The following is a 16,711-nucleotide window of genomic DNA, read 5'->3' as shown; positions in this document are numbered from 1 at the left end:
GAGGAAGAGACACAGGGAGAGAACGAGAGGAACCAGAGGAGAGACACAGAAACTGAGGAAGAGACAGCGACACAGGCCGCGGGGAGAGGAAGAGACAGCGACACAGGCCGCGGGGAGAGGAAGAGACAGCGACACAGGCCGCGGGGAGAGGAAGAGACAGCGACACAGGCCGCGGGGAGAGGAAGAGACAGCGACACAGGCCGCGGGGAGAGGAAGAGACAGAGACACAGGCCCCGGGGAGAGGAAGAGACAGAGACTGAGGAAGAGACAGAGACACAGGCCGCGGGGAGAGGAAGAGACAGAGACTGAGGAAGAGACAGACACAGGCCGCGGGGAGAGGAAGAGACAGAGACTGAGGAAGAGACAGAGACACAAGCCGCGGGGAGAGGAAGAGACAGACACAGGCCGCGGGGAGAGGAAGAGACAGAGACACAGGCCGCGGGGAGAGGAAGAGACAGAGACACAGGCCGCGGGGAGAGGAAGAGACAGAGACACAGGCCGCGGGGAGAGGAAGAGACAGAGACACAGGCCGCGGGGAGAGGAAGAGACAGAGACACAGGCCGCGGGGAGAGGAAGAGACAGAGACACAGGCCGCGGGGAGAGGAAGAGACAGAGACACAGGCCGCGGGGAGAGGAAGAGACAGAGACACAGGCCGCGGGGAGAGGAAGAGACAGAGACTGAGGAAGAGACACAGGGAGAGAACGAGAGGAACCAGAGGAGAGACACAGAAACTGAGGAAGAGACAGCGACACAGGCCGCGGGGAGAGGAAGAGACAGCGACACAGGCCGCGGGGAGAGGAAGAGACAGCGACACAGGCCGCGGGGAGAGGAAGAGACAGCGACACAGGCCGCGGGGAGAGGAAGAGACAGCGACACAGGCCGCGGGGAGAGGAAGAGACAGCGACACAGGCCGCGGGGAGAGGAAGAGACAGCGACACAGGCCGCGGGGAGAGGAAGAGACAGAGACACAGGCCCCGGGGAGAGGAAGAGACAGAGACTGAGGAAGAGACAGAGACACAGGCCGCGGGAGAGGAAGAGACTGAGGAAGAGACAGAGACACAGGCCGTGGGGAGAGGAAGAGACAGAGACTGAGGAAGAGACAGAGACACAGGCCGCGGGGAGAGGAAGAGACAGAGACTGAGGAAGAGACAGAGACACAGGCCCCGGGGAGAGGAAGAGACTGAGGAAGAGACACAGGGAGAGACCGAGAGGAACCAGAAGAGAGACACAGAGACTGAGGAAGAGACAGACACCGGCCGCGGGGAGAGGAAGAGACAGAGACTGAGGGATACACAGGGAGAGACCGAGAGGAACCAGAGGAGAGACACAGAGACTGAGGAAGAGACAGAGGCCGCGGGGAGAGGAAGAGACAGAGACTGAGGAAGAGACAGAGACACAGGCCGCGGGAAGAGGAAGAGACTGAGGAAGAGACAGAGACACAGGCCGCGGGGAGAGGAAGACACAGATACTGAGGAAGAGACAGAGACACAGGCCGCGGGGAGAGGAAGAGACAGATACTGAGGGGTACACAGGGAGAGACCGAGAGGAACCAGAGAAGAGACACAGGCCGCGGGGAGAGGAAGAGACAGAGACTGAGGAAGAGACAGAGACACAGGCCGCGGGAGAGGAAGAGACAGAGACACAGGCCGCGGGAGAGGAAGAGACAGAGACACAGGCCGCGGGGAGAGGAAGAGACAGAGACACAGGCCGCGGGAAGAGACAGAGACACAGGCCGCAGGGAGAGGAAGAGACAGAGACACAGGCCGCGGGAGAGGAAGAGACAGAGACACAGGCCGCGGGAGAGGAAGAGACAGAGACACAGGCCGCGGGGAGAGGAAGAGACAGAGACACAGGCCGCGGGGAGAGGAAGAGACAGATACTGAGGAAGAGACAGAGACACAGGCCGCAGGGAGAGGAAGAGACAGATACTGAGGAAGAGACAGAGACACAGGCCGCGGGGAGAGACACAGGGAGAGACCGAGAGGAACCAGAGAAGAGACACAGAGACTGAGGACGAGACAGAGGCCGCAGGGAGAGGAAGAGACAGAGACTGAGGGGAGAGGGAGAAGCTGGGGGGAGGGGGATATATACACATATAATATATACCACCCGGATATATAATGTCTGTACTGAGCGCGGGTGGGGGGGGGGGGGGGGATATATACACATACAATATATACACCCCGGATATATAATGTCTGTACTGAGCGCGGGGGGGGGGGGGATATATACACATATAATATATACACCCCGGATATATAATGTCTGTACTGAGCGCGGGGGGGGGGGGGGGATATATACACATATAATATATACACCCCGGATATATAATGTCTGTACTGAGCGCGGGGGGGGGGGGGAGATATATACACACATAATATATACACCCCGGATATATAATGTCTGTACTGAGCGCGGGGGGGGGGGGGGGGGGGATATATACACATATAATATATACACCCCGGATATATAATGTCTGTACTGAGCGCGGGGGGGGGGGGGGGGGAATATATACACATATAATATATACACCCCGGATATATAATGTCTGTACTGAGCGTGGGGGGGGGGAGGTATATACACATATAATATATACACCCCGGATATATAATGTCTGTACTGAGCCCGGGGGGGGGGGGGGGATATATACACATATAATACATACACCCCGGACATATAATGTCTGTACTGAGCGCGGGGGGAGGGGATATATACACATATAATACATACACCCCGGACATATAATGTCTGTACTGAGCGCGGGGGGGGGGGGGTGTATATATACACATATAATATATACACCCCGGACATATAATGTCTGTACTGAGCGCGGGGGGGGGGGGGGATATATACACATATAATATATACACCTCGGATACATAATGTCTGTACTGAGCGCGGGGGGGGGGGATATATAATGTCTGTACTGAGCTCGGGGGGGGGGGGGGGGGATATATACACATATAATATATACACCCTGGATATATAATGTCTGTACTGAGCGGGGGGGGGAGGGGATATATACACCCCGGATATATAATGTCTATACTGAGCGCGGGGGGGGGGGGGGGGATATATACACATATAATATATACACCCCGGATATATAATGTCTGTACTGAGCGCGGGGGGAGGGATATATATACACATATAATATATACACCCCGGATATATAATGTCTGTACTGAGCGCAGGGGGGGGATATATAAACATATAATGTATACACCCTGGATATATAATGTCTGTACTGAGCGCGGGGGTGGGATATATACACATATAATATATACACCCCGGATATATAATGTCTGTACTGAGCGCGTGGGGGGGGGATATATACACCCCGGATATATCATGTCTGTACTGAGCGCGGGGGAGGGGGGGTTATATACACCCTGGATATATAATGTCTGTACTGAGCGCCGGGGGGGATATATACACATATAATATATACACCCCGGATATATAATGTCTGTTCTGAGCGCGGGGGGGGGGGGGATATATACACATATAATATATACACCCTGGATATATAATGTCTGTACTGAGCGCGGGGGGAGGGATATATATACACATATAATATATACACCCCGGATATATAATGTCTGTACTGAGCGTGGGGGGGTGGGATATATACACATATAATATATACACCCTGGATATTTAATGTCTGTACTGAGCGCGGGGGGGGGGGGGGATATATACACATATAATATATACACCCTGGATATATAATGTCTGTACTGAGCGCGGGGGGGGGGGGATATATACACATATAATATATACACCCCGGATATATAATGTCTGTACTGAGCGTGGGGGGGTGGGATATATACACATATAATATATACACCCTGGATATATAATGTCTGTACTGAGCGCGGGGGGGGGGGTGGGATATATACACATAAAATATATACACCCTGGATATATAATGTCTGTACTGAGCGCGGGGGGGGGGGGGGTGGGACATATACACATATAATATATACACCCTGGATATATAATGTCTGTACTGAGCGCGGGGGTGGGGGTGGGATATATACTCATATAATATATACACCCCGGATATATAATGTCTGTACTGAGCGCGGGGGGATATATACACATATAATATATACACCCCGGATATATAATGTCTGTACCGATAGCGGGGGGGTGATATATACACATATAATATATACGCCCCGGATATATAATGTCTGTACTGAGCGCGGAGGGGGGGGGGGGGATATATACACATATAATATATACACCCCGGATATATAATGTCTGTACCGATAGCGGGGGGGTGATATATACACATATAATATATACGCCCCGGATATATAATGTCTGTACTGAGCGCGGAGGGGGGGGGGGGGATATATACACATATAATATATACACCCCGGATATATAATGTCTATACTGAGCGCGGGGGGGGGGGGATATATACACATATAATATATTTCCCCTGGATATATAATGTCTGTACTGAGCGCGGGGGGGGGGGATATATACACATATAATATATACACCCTGGATATATAATGTCTGTACTGAGCGCGGGAGGGGGGGGGGATATATACACATATAATATATACACCCTGGATATATAATGTCTATACTGAGCGCGGGGGGGGGGATATATACACCCCGGATATATAATGTCTGTACTGAGCGCGGGGGGGGGGGGGGGGGGGGATATATACACATATAATATATACACCCCGGATATATAATGTCTGTACCGATCGCGGGGGGTGATATATACACCCCGGACATATAATGTCTGTACTGAGCGCGGGGGGGGGGGGGTTGGATATATACACATATATATACACCCTGGATATATAATGTCTGTACTGAACGCGGGGGGGGGGGGTTGGATATATACACATATAATATATACACCCTGGATATATAATGTCTGTACTGAGCGCGGGGGGGGGGGGGGGGGCGATATATACACATATAATATATACACCCCGGATATATAATGTCTGTACTGAGAGCGGGGGGGGGGGGTGGGATATATACACATATAATATATACACCCTGGATATATAATGTCTGTACTGAGCGCGGGGGGGGGGATATGTACACATATAATATATACACCCCGGATATATAATGTCTGTACTGAGCACGGGGGGGGGGATATATACACATATAATATATACACCCTGGATATATAATGTCTGTACTGAGCGCGGTGGGGGATATATACACATATAATATATACACCCCGGACATATAATGTCTGTACTGAGCTGGGGGGGTGAGGATATATACACCCCGGATATATAATGTCTGTACTGAGCGCGGGGGGGGGGGGGGATATATATACACATATAATGTATACGCCCCGGATATATAATGTCTGTACTGAGCGTGCGGGGGGGTGATATATATTCATATAATATACACCCCGGATATATAATGTCTGTACTGAGCACGGGGGGGGGGGGTATATACACATATAATGTATACACCCTGGATATATAATGTCTGTACTGAGCGCGGGGGGGATATATACACATATAATATATACACCCCGGATATATAATGTCTGTACTGAGGGTGGGGGGTGATTACTTAATATATAACACCCCTATTATATATTGGTGACCCCCATTATATAATGACTCCCACTTCTTGATCCCCAATAACTGAAGGGGCTCAGATTGATGAAGTCGGCAGGTTACGTCCCTGGGATCTGGTGCTGCTGCTCTCTGGTGTCTGCCAGCACCAGACTGTGTCCTGATTGGTGAGCGGACTCTGGATGCCGCCATCTTGTGGGCGTGTCCTACTTGTGGCGGTTATTACTGTCAGCGTTGTGCTGTTGGTTGTGACCCGGGTGGGCGCTGCATTACTGTCTGTGATGTCACGGATCCCTCGTATCCTGCAGTTTCTCCGGGAAAGTGAAGTAATGTGAACAGCGCCTGACTGTCTTGTGGCGCCGACCCCCTGTGACCCTTGTGGAAGGATCGGAGAATGGGTGGGCCAGGGGTCACACTATGGGTGTCTGTCCGGGAGGATGTGACGGCACTGATCGCGGTCGCCGTGCTCAGGCACTGCCATATTCCAGCCACGGTCTTCACTCTTAATCAGGAATCATCTCGTCCGGCCGCGAGACAGAAACTGGGACAACAAAGCCTCCTCCATCTGCACAGCATACGCTGCCCATCAGCCCCGGGCGGAGTAATGATGAGAGAGGCCGCGGTCACCTGACATACCTGCCGTCCACGGTACTCAGCCCCGGGCGGAGTAATGATGAGTGAGGCCACGGTCACCTGACATACCTGCCGTCCACGGTACACAGCCCCGGGCGGAGTAATGATGAGTGAGGCCGCGGTCACTGGACATACCTGCCGTCCACAGTACACAGCCCCGGGCGGAGTAATGATGAGAGAGGCTGCGGTCACCTGACATACCTACCGTCCGCGGTACACAGCCCCGGGCTGAGTAATGATGAGTGAGGCAGCGGTCACCTGACATACCTGCCGTCCACGGTACATAGCCCCGGGCGGAGTAATGATGAGAGAGGCCACGGTCACCTGACATACCTGCCGTCCACGGTACTCAGCCCCGGGCGGAGTAATGATGAGTGAGGCCGCGGTCACTGGACATACCTGCCGTCCGCGGTACATAGCCCCGGGCGGAGTAATGATGAGAGAGGCCACGGTCACCTGACATACCTGCCGTCCACGGTACTCAGCCCCGGGCGGAGTAATGATGAGTGAGGCCGCGGTCACTGGACATACCTGCCGTCCACAGTACACAGCCCCGGGCGGAGTAATGATGAGAGAGGCCTCGGTCACCTGACATACCTACCGTCCGCGGTACACAGCCCCGGGCTGAGTAATGATGAGTGAGGCTGCGGTCACCTGACATACCTGCCGTCCGCGGTACACAGCCCCGGGCGGAGTAATGATGAGAGAGGCCACGGTCACCTGACATACCTGCCGTCCGCGGTACACAGCCCCGGGCTGAGTAATGATGAGTGAGGCCGAGGTCACCGGACATACCTGTCGTCCACAGTACACAGCCCCGGGCGGAGTAATGATGAGAGAGGCCTCGGTCACCTGACATACCTACCGTCCGCGGTACACAGCCCCGGGCTGAGTAATGATGAGTGATGCTGCGGTCACCTGACATACCTGCCGTCCGTAGTACACAGCCCCGGGCGGAGTAATGATGAGTGAGGCTGCAGTCACCTGACATACCTGCCGACCGCGGTACACAGCCTCAGGAGGAGTAATGATGAGTGAGGCTGCGGTCACCTGACATACCTGCCGTCCACGGTACACAGCCCCGGGCGGAGTAATGATGAGTGATGCTGCGGTCTCCGGGCATACCTGCCGTCCACGGTACACAGCCCCGGGCGGAGTAATGATGAGTGAGGCCACGGTCACCGGACATACCTGCCGTCCGCGGTACACAGCCCCGGGCGGAGTAATGATGAGTGATGCGGTCTCCGAACATACCTGCCGTCCGCGGTACACAGCCCCGGGCGTAGTAATGATGAGTGAGGCCGCGGTCACCGGACATACCTGCCGTCCACGGTACACAGCCCCGGGCGGAGTAATGATGAGTGAGGCCGCGGTCACTGGACATACCTGCCGTCCACGGTACACAGCCCCGGGCGGAGTAATGATGAGTGTGAGGCCGCGGTCACCGGACATACCTGCCGTCCACGGTACACAGCCCTGGGCGGAGTAATGATGAGTGAGGCCGCGGTCACCGGACATACCTGCCGTCCACGGTACACAGCCCCGGGCGGAGTAATGAGTGAGGCCGCGGTCACCGGACATACCTGCCGTCCACAGTACACAGCCCCGTCGGAGTAATGATGAGTGTGAGGCAGCGGTCACCGGACATACCTGCCGTCCGCGGTACACAGCCCCGGGCGGAGTAATGATGAGTGATGCTGCGGTCTCCGGACATACCTGCCGTCCGCGGTACACAGCCCCGGGCTGAGCAATGATGAGTGAGGCCGCGGTCACCGGACATACCTGCCGTCCACAGTACACAGCCCCGGCGGAGTAATAATGAGTGTGAGGCCACGGTCACCGGACATACCTGCCGTCCGCAGTACACAGCCCCGGGCGGAGTAATGAAGAGTGCGAGGCCGCGGTCACCGGACATACCTGCCGTCCGCAGTACACAGCCCCGGGCGGAGTAATGATGAGTGTGAGGCTGCGGTCACCTGACATACCTGCCGTCCACGGTACACAGCCCCAGGCTGAGTAATGATGAGTGCGGCCGCGGTCACCGGATATGCCTGCCGTCCGCAGTACACAGCCCCGGGCTGAGTAATGATGAGTGAGGCCGCGGTCACCTGACATACCTGCCGTCCACGGCACACAGCCCCAGCCTGAGTAATGATGAGTGAGGCAGCGGTCACCTGACATACCTGCCGTCCACGGCACACAGCCCCAGCCTGAGTAATGATGAGTGAGGCCGCGGTCACTGGACATACCTGCCGTCCACGGTACACAGCCCCGGGCGGAGTAATGAGTGAGGCCGCGGTCACCGGACATACCTGCCGTCCACGGTACACAGCCCCGGGCGGAGTAATGAGTGATGCTGCGGTCACCTGACATACCTGCCGTCCGCAGTACACAGCCCCGGGCGGAGTAATGATGAGTGAGGCCGCTGTCACCGGACATACCTGCCGTCCACGGTACACAGCCCCGGGCTGAGTAATGATGACTGAGGCCGCTGTCACCGGACATACCTGCCGTCCACGGTACACAGCCCCGGGCTGAGTAATGATGAGTGAGGCCGCGGTCACCGGACATACCTGCCGTCCGCGGTACGCAGCCCCGGGCGGAGTAATGATGAGTGTGAGGCCGCGGTCACCGGACATACCTGCCGTCCGTGGTACGCAGCCCCGGGCGGAGTAATGATGAGTGAGGCCGCGGTCACCGGACATACCTGCCGTCCGCGGTACGCAGCCCCGGGCGGAGTAATGATGAGTGAGGCCGCGGTCACCGGCCATACCTGCCGTCCGCGGTACGCAGCCCCGGCTGAGTAATGATGAGTGCGAGGCCGCTGTCACCAGACATACCTGCCGTCCGCGGTACACAGCCCCGGGCTGAGTAATGATGAGTGAGGCCGCGGTCTCCGGACATAGCTGCCGTCCGCGGTACGCAGCCCCGGGCGGAGTAATGATGAGTGAGGCCGTGGTCACCGGACTTACCTGCCGTCCGCGGTACGCAGCCCCAGGCTGAGTAATGATGAGTGAGTCCGCGGTCACCTGACATACCTGCCGTCCACAGTACACAGCCCCGGGCGGAGTAATGATGAGTGAGGCAGCGGTCACCTGACATACCTGCCGTCCGCGGTACACAGCCCCGGGCTGAGTAATGATGAGTGAGGCCGCGGTCACCGGACATACCTGCCGTCCACGGTACACAGCCCCGGGCGGAGTAATGATCAGTGAGGCCGCGGTCACTGGACATACCTGCCGTCCACGGTACACAGCCCCGGGCGGAGTAATGATGAGAGAGGCTGCGGTCACCTGACATACCTGCCGTCCACGGTACGCAGCCCCAGGCTGAGTAATGATGAGTGAGGCCGCGGTCACCGGACATACCTGCCGTCCACGGTACACAGCCCTGGGCAGAGTAATGATGAGTGTGAGGCCGCGGTCACCGGACATACCTGCCGTCCACGGTACACAGCCCCAGGCGGAGTAATGATGAGAGAGGCCGCGGTCACTGGACATACCTGCCGTCCACGGTACACAGCCCCGGGCGGAGTAATGATGAGTGAGGCCGCGATCACCGGACATACCTGCCGTCCACGGTACACAGCCCCGGGCGGAGTAATGATGAGTGTGAGGCCGCGGTCACCGGACATACCTGCCGTCCACAGTACACAGCCCCGGGCGGAGTAATAATGAGTGAGTCCGTGGTCACCGGACATACCTGCCGTCCGCGGTACACAGCCCCGGCCTGAGTAATGATGAGTGTGAGGCCGCGGTCACCGGACATACCTGCCGTCCACAGTACACAGCCCCGGGCGGAGTAATAATGAGTGAGGCCGCGGTCACCGGACATACCTGCCGTGCACGGTACACAGCCCCGGCCTGAGTAATGATGAGTGTGAGGCCGCGGTCACCGGACATACCTGCCGTCCACGGTACGCAGCCCCGGGCGGAGTAATGATCAGTGTGAGGCCGTGGTCACCGGACATACCTGCCGTCCGTAGTACACAGCCCCGGGCGGAGTAATGATGAGTGAGGCTGCAGTCACCTGACATGCCTGCCGTCCGCGGTACATAGCCTCAGAGCCTCAGGAGGAGTAATGATGAGTGAGGCCGCGGTCACCTGACATACCTGCCGTCCACGGTACACAGCCCCGGCCTGAGTAATGATGAGTGTGAGGCCGCGGTCACCGGACATACCTGCCGTCCACAGTACACAGCCCCGGGCGGAGTAATAATGAGTGAGGCCGCGGTCACCGGACATACCTGCCGTGCACGGTACACAGCCCCGGCCTGAGTAATGATGAGTGTGAGGCCGCGGTCACCGGACATACCTGCCGTCCGTGGTACGCAGCCCCGGGCTGAGTAATGATCAGTGTGAGGCCGTGGTCACCGGACATACCTGCCGTCCGTAGTACACAGCCCCGGGCGGAGTAATGATGAGTGAGGCTGCAGTCACCTGACATGCCTGCCGTCCGCGGTACATAGCCTCAGAGCCTCAGGAGGAGTAATGATGAGTGAGGCCGCGGTCACCTGACATACCTGCCGTCCACGGTACACAGCCCCGGGCGGAGTAATGATGAGTGATGCTGCGGTCTCCGGGCATACCTGCCGTCCACGGTACACAGCCCCGGGCGGAGTAATGATGAGTGAGGCCACGGTCACCGGACATACCTGCCGTCCGCGGTACACAGCCCCGGGCGGAGTAATGATGAGTGATGCGGTCTCCGAACATACCTGCCGTCCGCGGTACACAGCCCCGGGCGGAGTAATGATGAGTGAGGCCGCGGTCACCGGACATACCTGCCGTCCACGGTACACAGCCCCGGGCGGAGTAATGATGAGTGAGGCCGCGGTCACTGGACATACCTGCCGTCCACGGTACACAGCCCCGGGCGGAGTAATGATGAGTGTGAGGCCACGGTCACCGGACATACCTGCCGTCCACGGTACACAGCCCTGGGCGGAGTAATGATGAGTGAGGCCGCGGTCATCGGACATACCTGCCGTCCACGGTACACAGCCCCGGGCGGAGTAATGAGTGAGGCCGCGGTCACCGGACATACCTGCCGTCCACAGTACACAGCCCCGGCGGAGTAATGATGAGTGTGAGGCCGCGGTCACCGGACATACCTGCCGTCCACAGTACACAGCCCCGGGCGGAGTAATGATGAGTGATGCTGCGGTCTCCGGACATACCTGCCGTCCGCGGTACACAGCCCCGGGCTGAGTAATGATGAGTGAGGCCGCGGTCTCCGGACATACCTGCCGTCCACGGTACACAGCCCCGGGCTGAGTAATGATGAGAGAGGCCACGGTCACCGGACATACCTGCCGACCGCGGTACGCAGCCCCGGGCGGAGTAATGATGAGTGTGAGGCCGCGGTCACCGGACATACCTGCCGTCCGTGGTACGCAGCCCCGGGCGGAGTAATGATGAGTGAGGCCGCGGTCACCGGACATACCTGCCGTCCGCGGTACGCAGCCCCGGGCGGAGTAATGATGAGTGCGAGGCCGCTGTCACCAGACATACCTGCCGTCCGCGGTACACAGCCCCGGGCTGAGTAATGATGAGTGAGGCCGCGGTCTCCGGACATACCTGCCGTCCGCGGTACGCAGCCCCGGGCGGAGTAATGATGAGTGTGAGGCCGCGGTCACCGGACATACCTGCCGTCCACAGTACACAGTCCCGGGCGGAGTAATAATGAGTGAGTCCGTGGTCACCGGACATACCTGCCGTCCGCGGTACACAGCCCCGGGCGGAGTAATGATGAGTGAGGCCGCGGTCACCGGACATACCTGCCGTCCGCGGTACGCAGCCCCGGGCTGAGTAATGATGAGTGCGAGGCCGCTGTCACCAGACATACCTGCCGTCCGCGGTACACAGCCCCGGGCGGAGTAATGATGAGTGAGGCCGCGGTCTCCGGACATACCTGCCGTCCGCGGTACGCAGCCCCGGGCGGAGTAATGATGAGTGAGGCCGTGGTCACCGGACATACCTGCCGTCCGCGGTACACAGCCCCAGCCCAGCGAGGGGTGAGAGGAACTGAGACACGAGAGGCCGCCCCTCTGGAGATCTGATAGGTCCGCGGGGCGGGCTGCGGGGTCCCGGCAGGTTGTTACAATGTATCCGTCTAGAATCTGGTCTTTTCCAATGTGTCTGCCGTTCTGCGGATTCTCTGGCCTGGATACATTGTAACAAAGTCTCAGCTGTGAGAAGTGACAGTGCCGGTGTATCAGTCAGGAGGTGGTGCGGCAGTGACCGAACAGATTGGGGGGCAGAGGTGCCACTTCACATCACTGACTGCCAGACTCCGCCATCGACCTGGCAACAGGAAGTAAGGATGAAAGGGTTAACTGGTAATATTCAGTGTCCCTATGACAACACTTCCTGCCTGGTGAGACATTGTGTCCAGCTGCCCAGTCTGCTCCCACACTGTTTGCCTGTGAGTGCCCCCCACCTCCAGAGCTCATGTGGGACCCCTCATCACATCCTCTGTGCCGGAATGGGATGGTGCTCAGCTGATCCCCGGGGTCTGCGCTGCCCATCACTGTGCACACACAGTCAGTGCTGGCTGTACTGCCTGATAACAGAGAGCAATAGCACTCAGACCCTGCTGTTACATCAGGTCTTCTCCTCCAGTCACCTCCAGAGCTGCACTCACTATTCTGCTGTTACATCGTTTCTTATCCTCCAGTCACCTCCAGAGCTGCACTCACTATTCTGCTGTTACATGGTGTCTTATCCTCCAGTCACCTCCAGAGCTGCACTCACTATTCTGCTGTTACATCAGGTCTTATCCTCCAGTCACCTCCAGAGCTGCACTCACTATTCTGCTGTCGCCCCGTCTCCATCCTTTCGGTGTATGCAGGACCTCTGCGTGTTCTCACTGATAGGTCACCAATTAGTTGTAGATGTGCGGTGTCTCCTCTCCGCCAGGTGGCGGCGGTACCTGGTCACATGTGTGGTGGTCCTCGGCCCCCCACCCCCAACCTCAGCCAAATGGGAAATGACTCATAGTCTCTGAATGAGCAGAGCTCGGTTTCCTGCTCTGACTTCGAGGAATGTTCCACCTGTCGCCATCAGTTGTGACCTCTGAGCCCGGCCCTGGACACTACGATGATCACAGAGGTGGAGGAGAGCTCGCTGGCTTCTTCCAGATGGCGCCTTCCTTTAATCCGCAAACATGGCTGCCGCCCCTCGTCCCGGGCAGGCGCCCCTCTCCGCCCCTCGTCCCGGGCAGGCGCCCCTCTCCGCCCCTCGTCCCGGGCAGGCGCCCCTCTCCGCCCCTCGTCCCGGGCAGGCGCCCCTCTCCGCCCCTCGTCCCGGGCAGACGCCCCTCTCCGCCCCTCGTCCCGGGCAGACGCCCCTCTCCGCCCCTCGTCCCGGGCAGGCGCCCCTCTCCGCCCCTCGTCCCGGGCAGGCGCCCCTCGTCCCGGGCTGGCGCCCCTCTGCGCCCCTCGTCCCGGGCTGGCGCCCCTCTGCGCCCCTCGTCCCGGGCAGGCGCCCCTCTCCGCCCCTCGTCCCGGGCAGGCGCCCCTCTCCGCCCCTCGTCCCGGGCTGCCGCCCCTCGTCCCGGGCTGCCGCCCCTCTCCGCCCCTCGTCCCGGGCTGGCGCCCCTCATCCCGGGCTGGCGCCCCTCTCCGCCATGATGGGCTCTGCGCCCTTCAATGATTAATGTGGCTGGTTACACGGAGAGCGCAGTGACCCCCAGTATGGTGCCGTTACTGCCAGCCAGGAGTCTGGATGACATGACCGCTATTGCCGTCCCCTCCGCAGGAATCAGCCAGGTTGCCCAGAGTCCTGAGAGGCGCCGAAGCCATGGCCATCACTATCCCCATCACGGCCCCCATCGCTGTTCCTCCACCTCTCCCCCGGTCCGGCCGCACTGTCCCTGTAATCTTCTCCCTCCCGAATTCTAGGAATCTCGGCAGCGCTCCCCTCCCCCGCCGCAGACTCTTCCCCTCCGCAGACGACGCTCCTTAGTTTTCCTTTTGGTTTTTTAGCCTCTAATCAGCAGTCTGGTATGTGAGGAATGTGCGGCGGCCGAGTATCCGAGCCTGGGGCGACGCGGCCCGAGTATCCGAGCCTGGGGCGCTGCGGCCCGAGTATCCGAGCCTGGGGCGGCGCGGCCCGAGTATCCGAGCCTGGGGCGGCGCGGCCCGAGTATCCGAGCCTGGGGCGGCGCGGCCCGAGTATCCGAGCCTGGGGCGGCGCGGCCCGAGTATCCGAGCCTGGGGCGCCGCGGCCCGAGTATCCGAGCCTGGGGCGCCGCGGCCCGAGTATCCGAGCCTGGGGCGCCGCGGCCCGAGTATCCGAGCCTGGGGCGCCGCGGCCCGAGTATCCGAGCCTGGGGCGCCGCGGCCCGAGTATCCGAGCCTGGGGCGCCGCGGCCCGAGTATCCGAGCCTGGGGCGCCGCGGCCCGAGTATCCGAGCCTGGGGCGCCGCGGCCCGAGTATCTGAGCCTGGGGCGCCGCGGCCCGAGTATCCGAGCCTATGCTCCGGCTGCGGTGTTTCCTGGCGGTGCTGCTCCGGTGTCGGCTGTGCTCATTTATTGGGGCTCACATATGGGGGGCCGGTGGGCTCTCCTCATCTGCTGCTGTCGGGGTCCATTGTCGGCGGCTGCTGGCAGAGACGTCAGCGGGGGGTGTACTTATATACGGACGGACCGTCCGCACCAGGAGGCAGGAGGGGATAGACCGGCCATTCATTATCTACAGGCCGAGCTTTGTCCTCCCCCTGCTGGCCGGACCACCGCACCGACACCCCCTGTGGGACAAAGGTGGTACTGTGCGGCTATTAACCCCTGCCGTGCTGATACACTGTGGAGGTATTCACAACCCCCCTGTGTGTGACTAGTGGGACAACCTGTTACTACGGAAACCACTGTTACATTGTTTCATTCTGTACATCCTGCTGAGCGTGCTGGGGGGCCACCTACGTGACTGATGGCTGCCGCCGATATGCCTGATCATTGCCGCCGATATGCCTGATCATTGCCGCCGATATGCCTGATCGCTGTTTCTTCTTCTCTCCTCAGTTCTCTGCGCAAAAAACCTGGTGAAGAAGGATTTTTTCAGTGAGTATCTCTGTAGTTTTGGGGCGACCGCGTGTTCTACCATCCTCAACAGCTCTGGGTGTGATTGGAGTATATAGTGTCTGGGGGGCTTATTGGGGGCTGCTATGGGTGAGTGGAGTATAGGGGGCTTGGTGGTGGTAATGGAAGCTGCTTTGGGTGTGACTGTAGTATGGGGGGCTGCTTTGGGTAGATTATGGGGGGCTCGGTGGGCTGCTGTGGAGGCGGCTGCGTTATCTCTCCGGTTTCCCCCCTTACTGCAGGACTCCCGGACCCCTTTGCCAAGGTGGTGGTGGACGGCTCGGGGCAGTGTCACTCCACAGACACCGTGAAGAACACCCTGGACCCCAAGTGGAACCAGCACTATGACCTGTAAGTGGCGCCAACCTGCCCGAGCACCACAAGTCCCAGCCGGCCGGGGGCAGAAACAAGCGTCTGATATGAAGGAATGAGCGAGCGGCGGCCCAGGCATGCTGGGACTTGTAGTATGATGGCAGCTGTGGGGGGGTTTGTCGCTGGTGCCCCCTGCAGGCGCAGAGACGCGCGGTGACCTCAGCGGAGGAAGTGCTGACACTGGAGCGATTGTTCTCAGAGGAGCGACCGGTGCAGCCAGTTCCTCCATCATTGTCTGCAGCCGCCGTCTGACTCACCCCGGACACTACTACTACCCCCCACATCCGTCCCGAGGACTACAACCCCCAGTGTCCACTGACCCACATAATGGCGGGCATGCTGGATATTGTAGTTCCCACATTGTGCAGAAGCCATGTATCTAATCCTCTCCTGTGTGATACTGTCTGCTGAGCCGTGTATCTAATCCTATCCTGTGTGATACTGTCTGCTGAGCCGTGTATCTAATCCTATCCTGTGTGATACTGTCTGCTGAGCCGTGTATCTAATCCTCTCCTGTGTGATACTGTCTGCTGAGCCGTGTATCTAATCCTATCCTGTGTGATACTGACTGCTGAGCCGTGTATCTAATCCTATCCTGTGTGATACTGTCTGCTGAGCCGTGTATCTAATCCTATCCTGTGTGATACTGACTGCTGAGCCGTGTATCTAATCCTATCCTGTGTGATACTGTCTGCTGAGCAGTGTATCTAATCATATCCTGTGTGATACTGTCTGCTGAGCTGTGTATCTAATCCTCTCCTGTGTGATACTGACTGCTGAGCTGTGTATCTAATTCCATCATGTGTGATACTGTCTGCTGAGCCGTGTATCTAATCCTATCTTGTGTGATACTGTCTGCTGAGCCGTGTATCTAATCCTCTCCTGTGTGATACTGACTGCTGAGCCGTGTATCTAATCCTATCCTGTGTGATACTGTCTGCTGAGCCATGTATCTAATCCTATCCTGTGTGATACTGTCTGCTGAGCTGTGTATCTAATCCTATCCTGTGTGATACTGTCTGCTGAGCCGTGTATCTAATCCTC

The 16,711-nt window shown here is 58.2% G+C and overlaps 1 protein-coding gene across 1 annotated transcript in view; it reads left to right on the top strand.

The window, feature by feature from the left end:
• Window positions 1–16,711, top strand: part of SMURF2 (SMAD specific E3 ubiquitin protein ligase 2) — a 148,287-nt gene that overhangs the window by 18,681 nt on the left and 112,895 nt on the right. The window contains exons 2-3 of the mRNA XM_073660423.1: window positions 15,239–15,277; window positions 15,538–15,646. Coding sequence (XP_073516524.1) covers window positions 15,239–15,277; window positions 15,538–15,646 — 148 coding nt within the window. The remainder of the gene's footprint in view (window positions 1–15,238; window positions 15,278–15,537; window positions 15,647–16,711) is intronic.

Source organism: Phyllobates terribilis, unplaced genomic scaffold (assembly GCF_046119375.1).
Source record: "Phyllobates terribilis strain yellow unplaced genomic scaffold, ASM4611937v1 Scaffold_25__1_contigs__length_18738178, whole genome shotgun sequence".
Classification (NCBI taxonomy): domain Eukaryota; kingdom Metazoa; phylum Chordata; class Amphibia; order Anura; family Dendrobatidae; genus Phyllobates; species Phyllobates terribilis.
The sequence above is the reverse complement of the archived record's forward strand: the minus strand, read 5'-3'. Positions and strand labels throughout refer to the sequence as shown.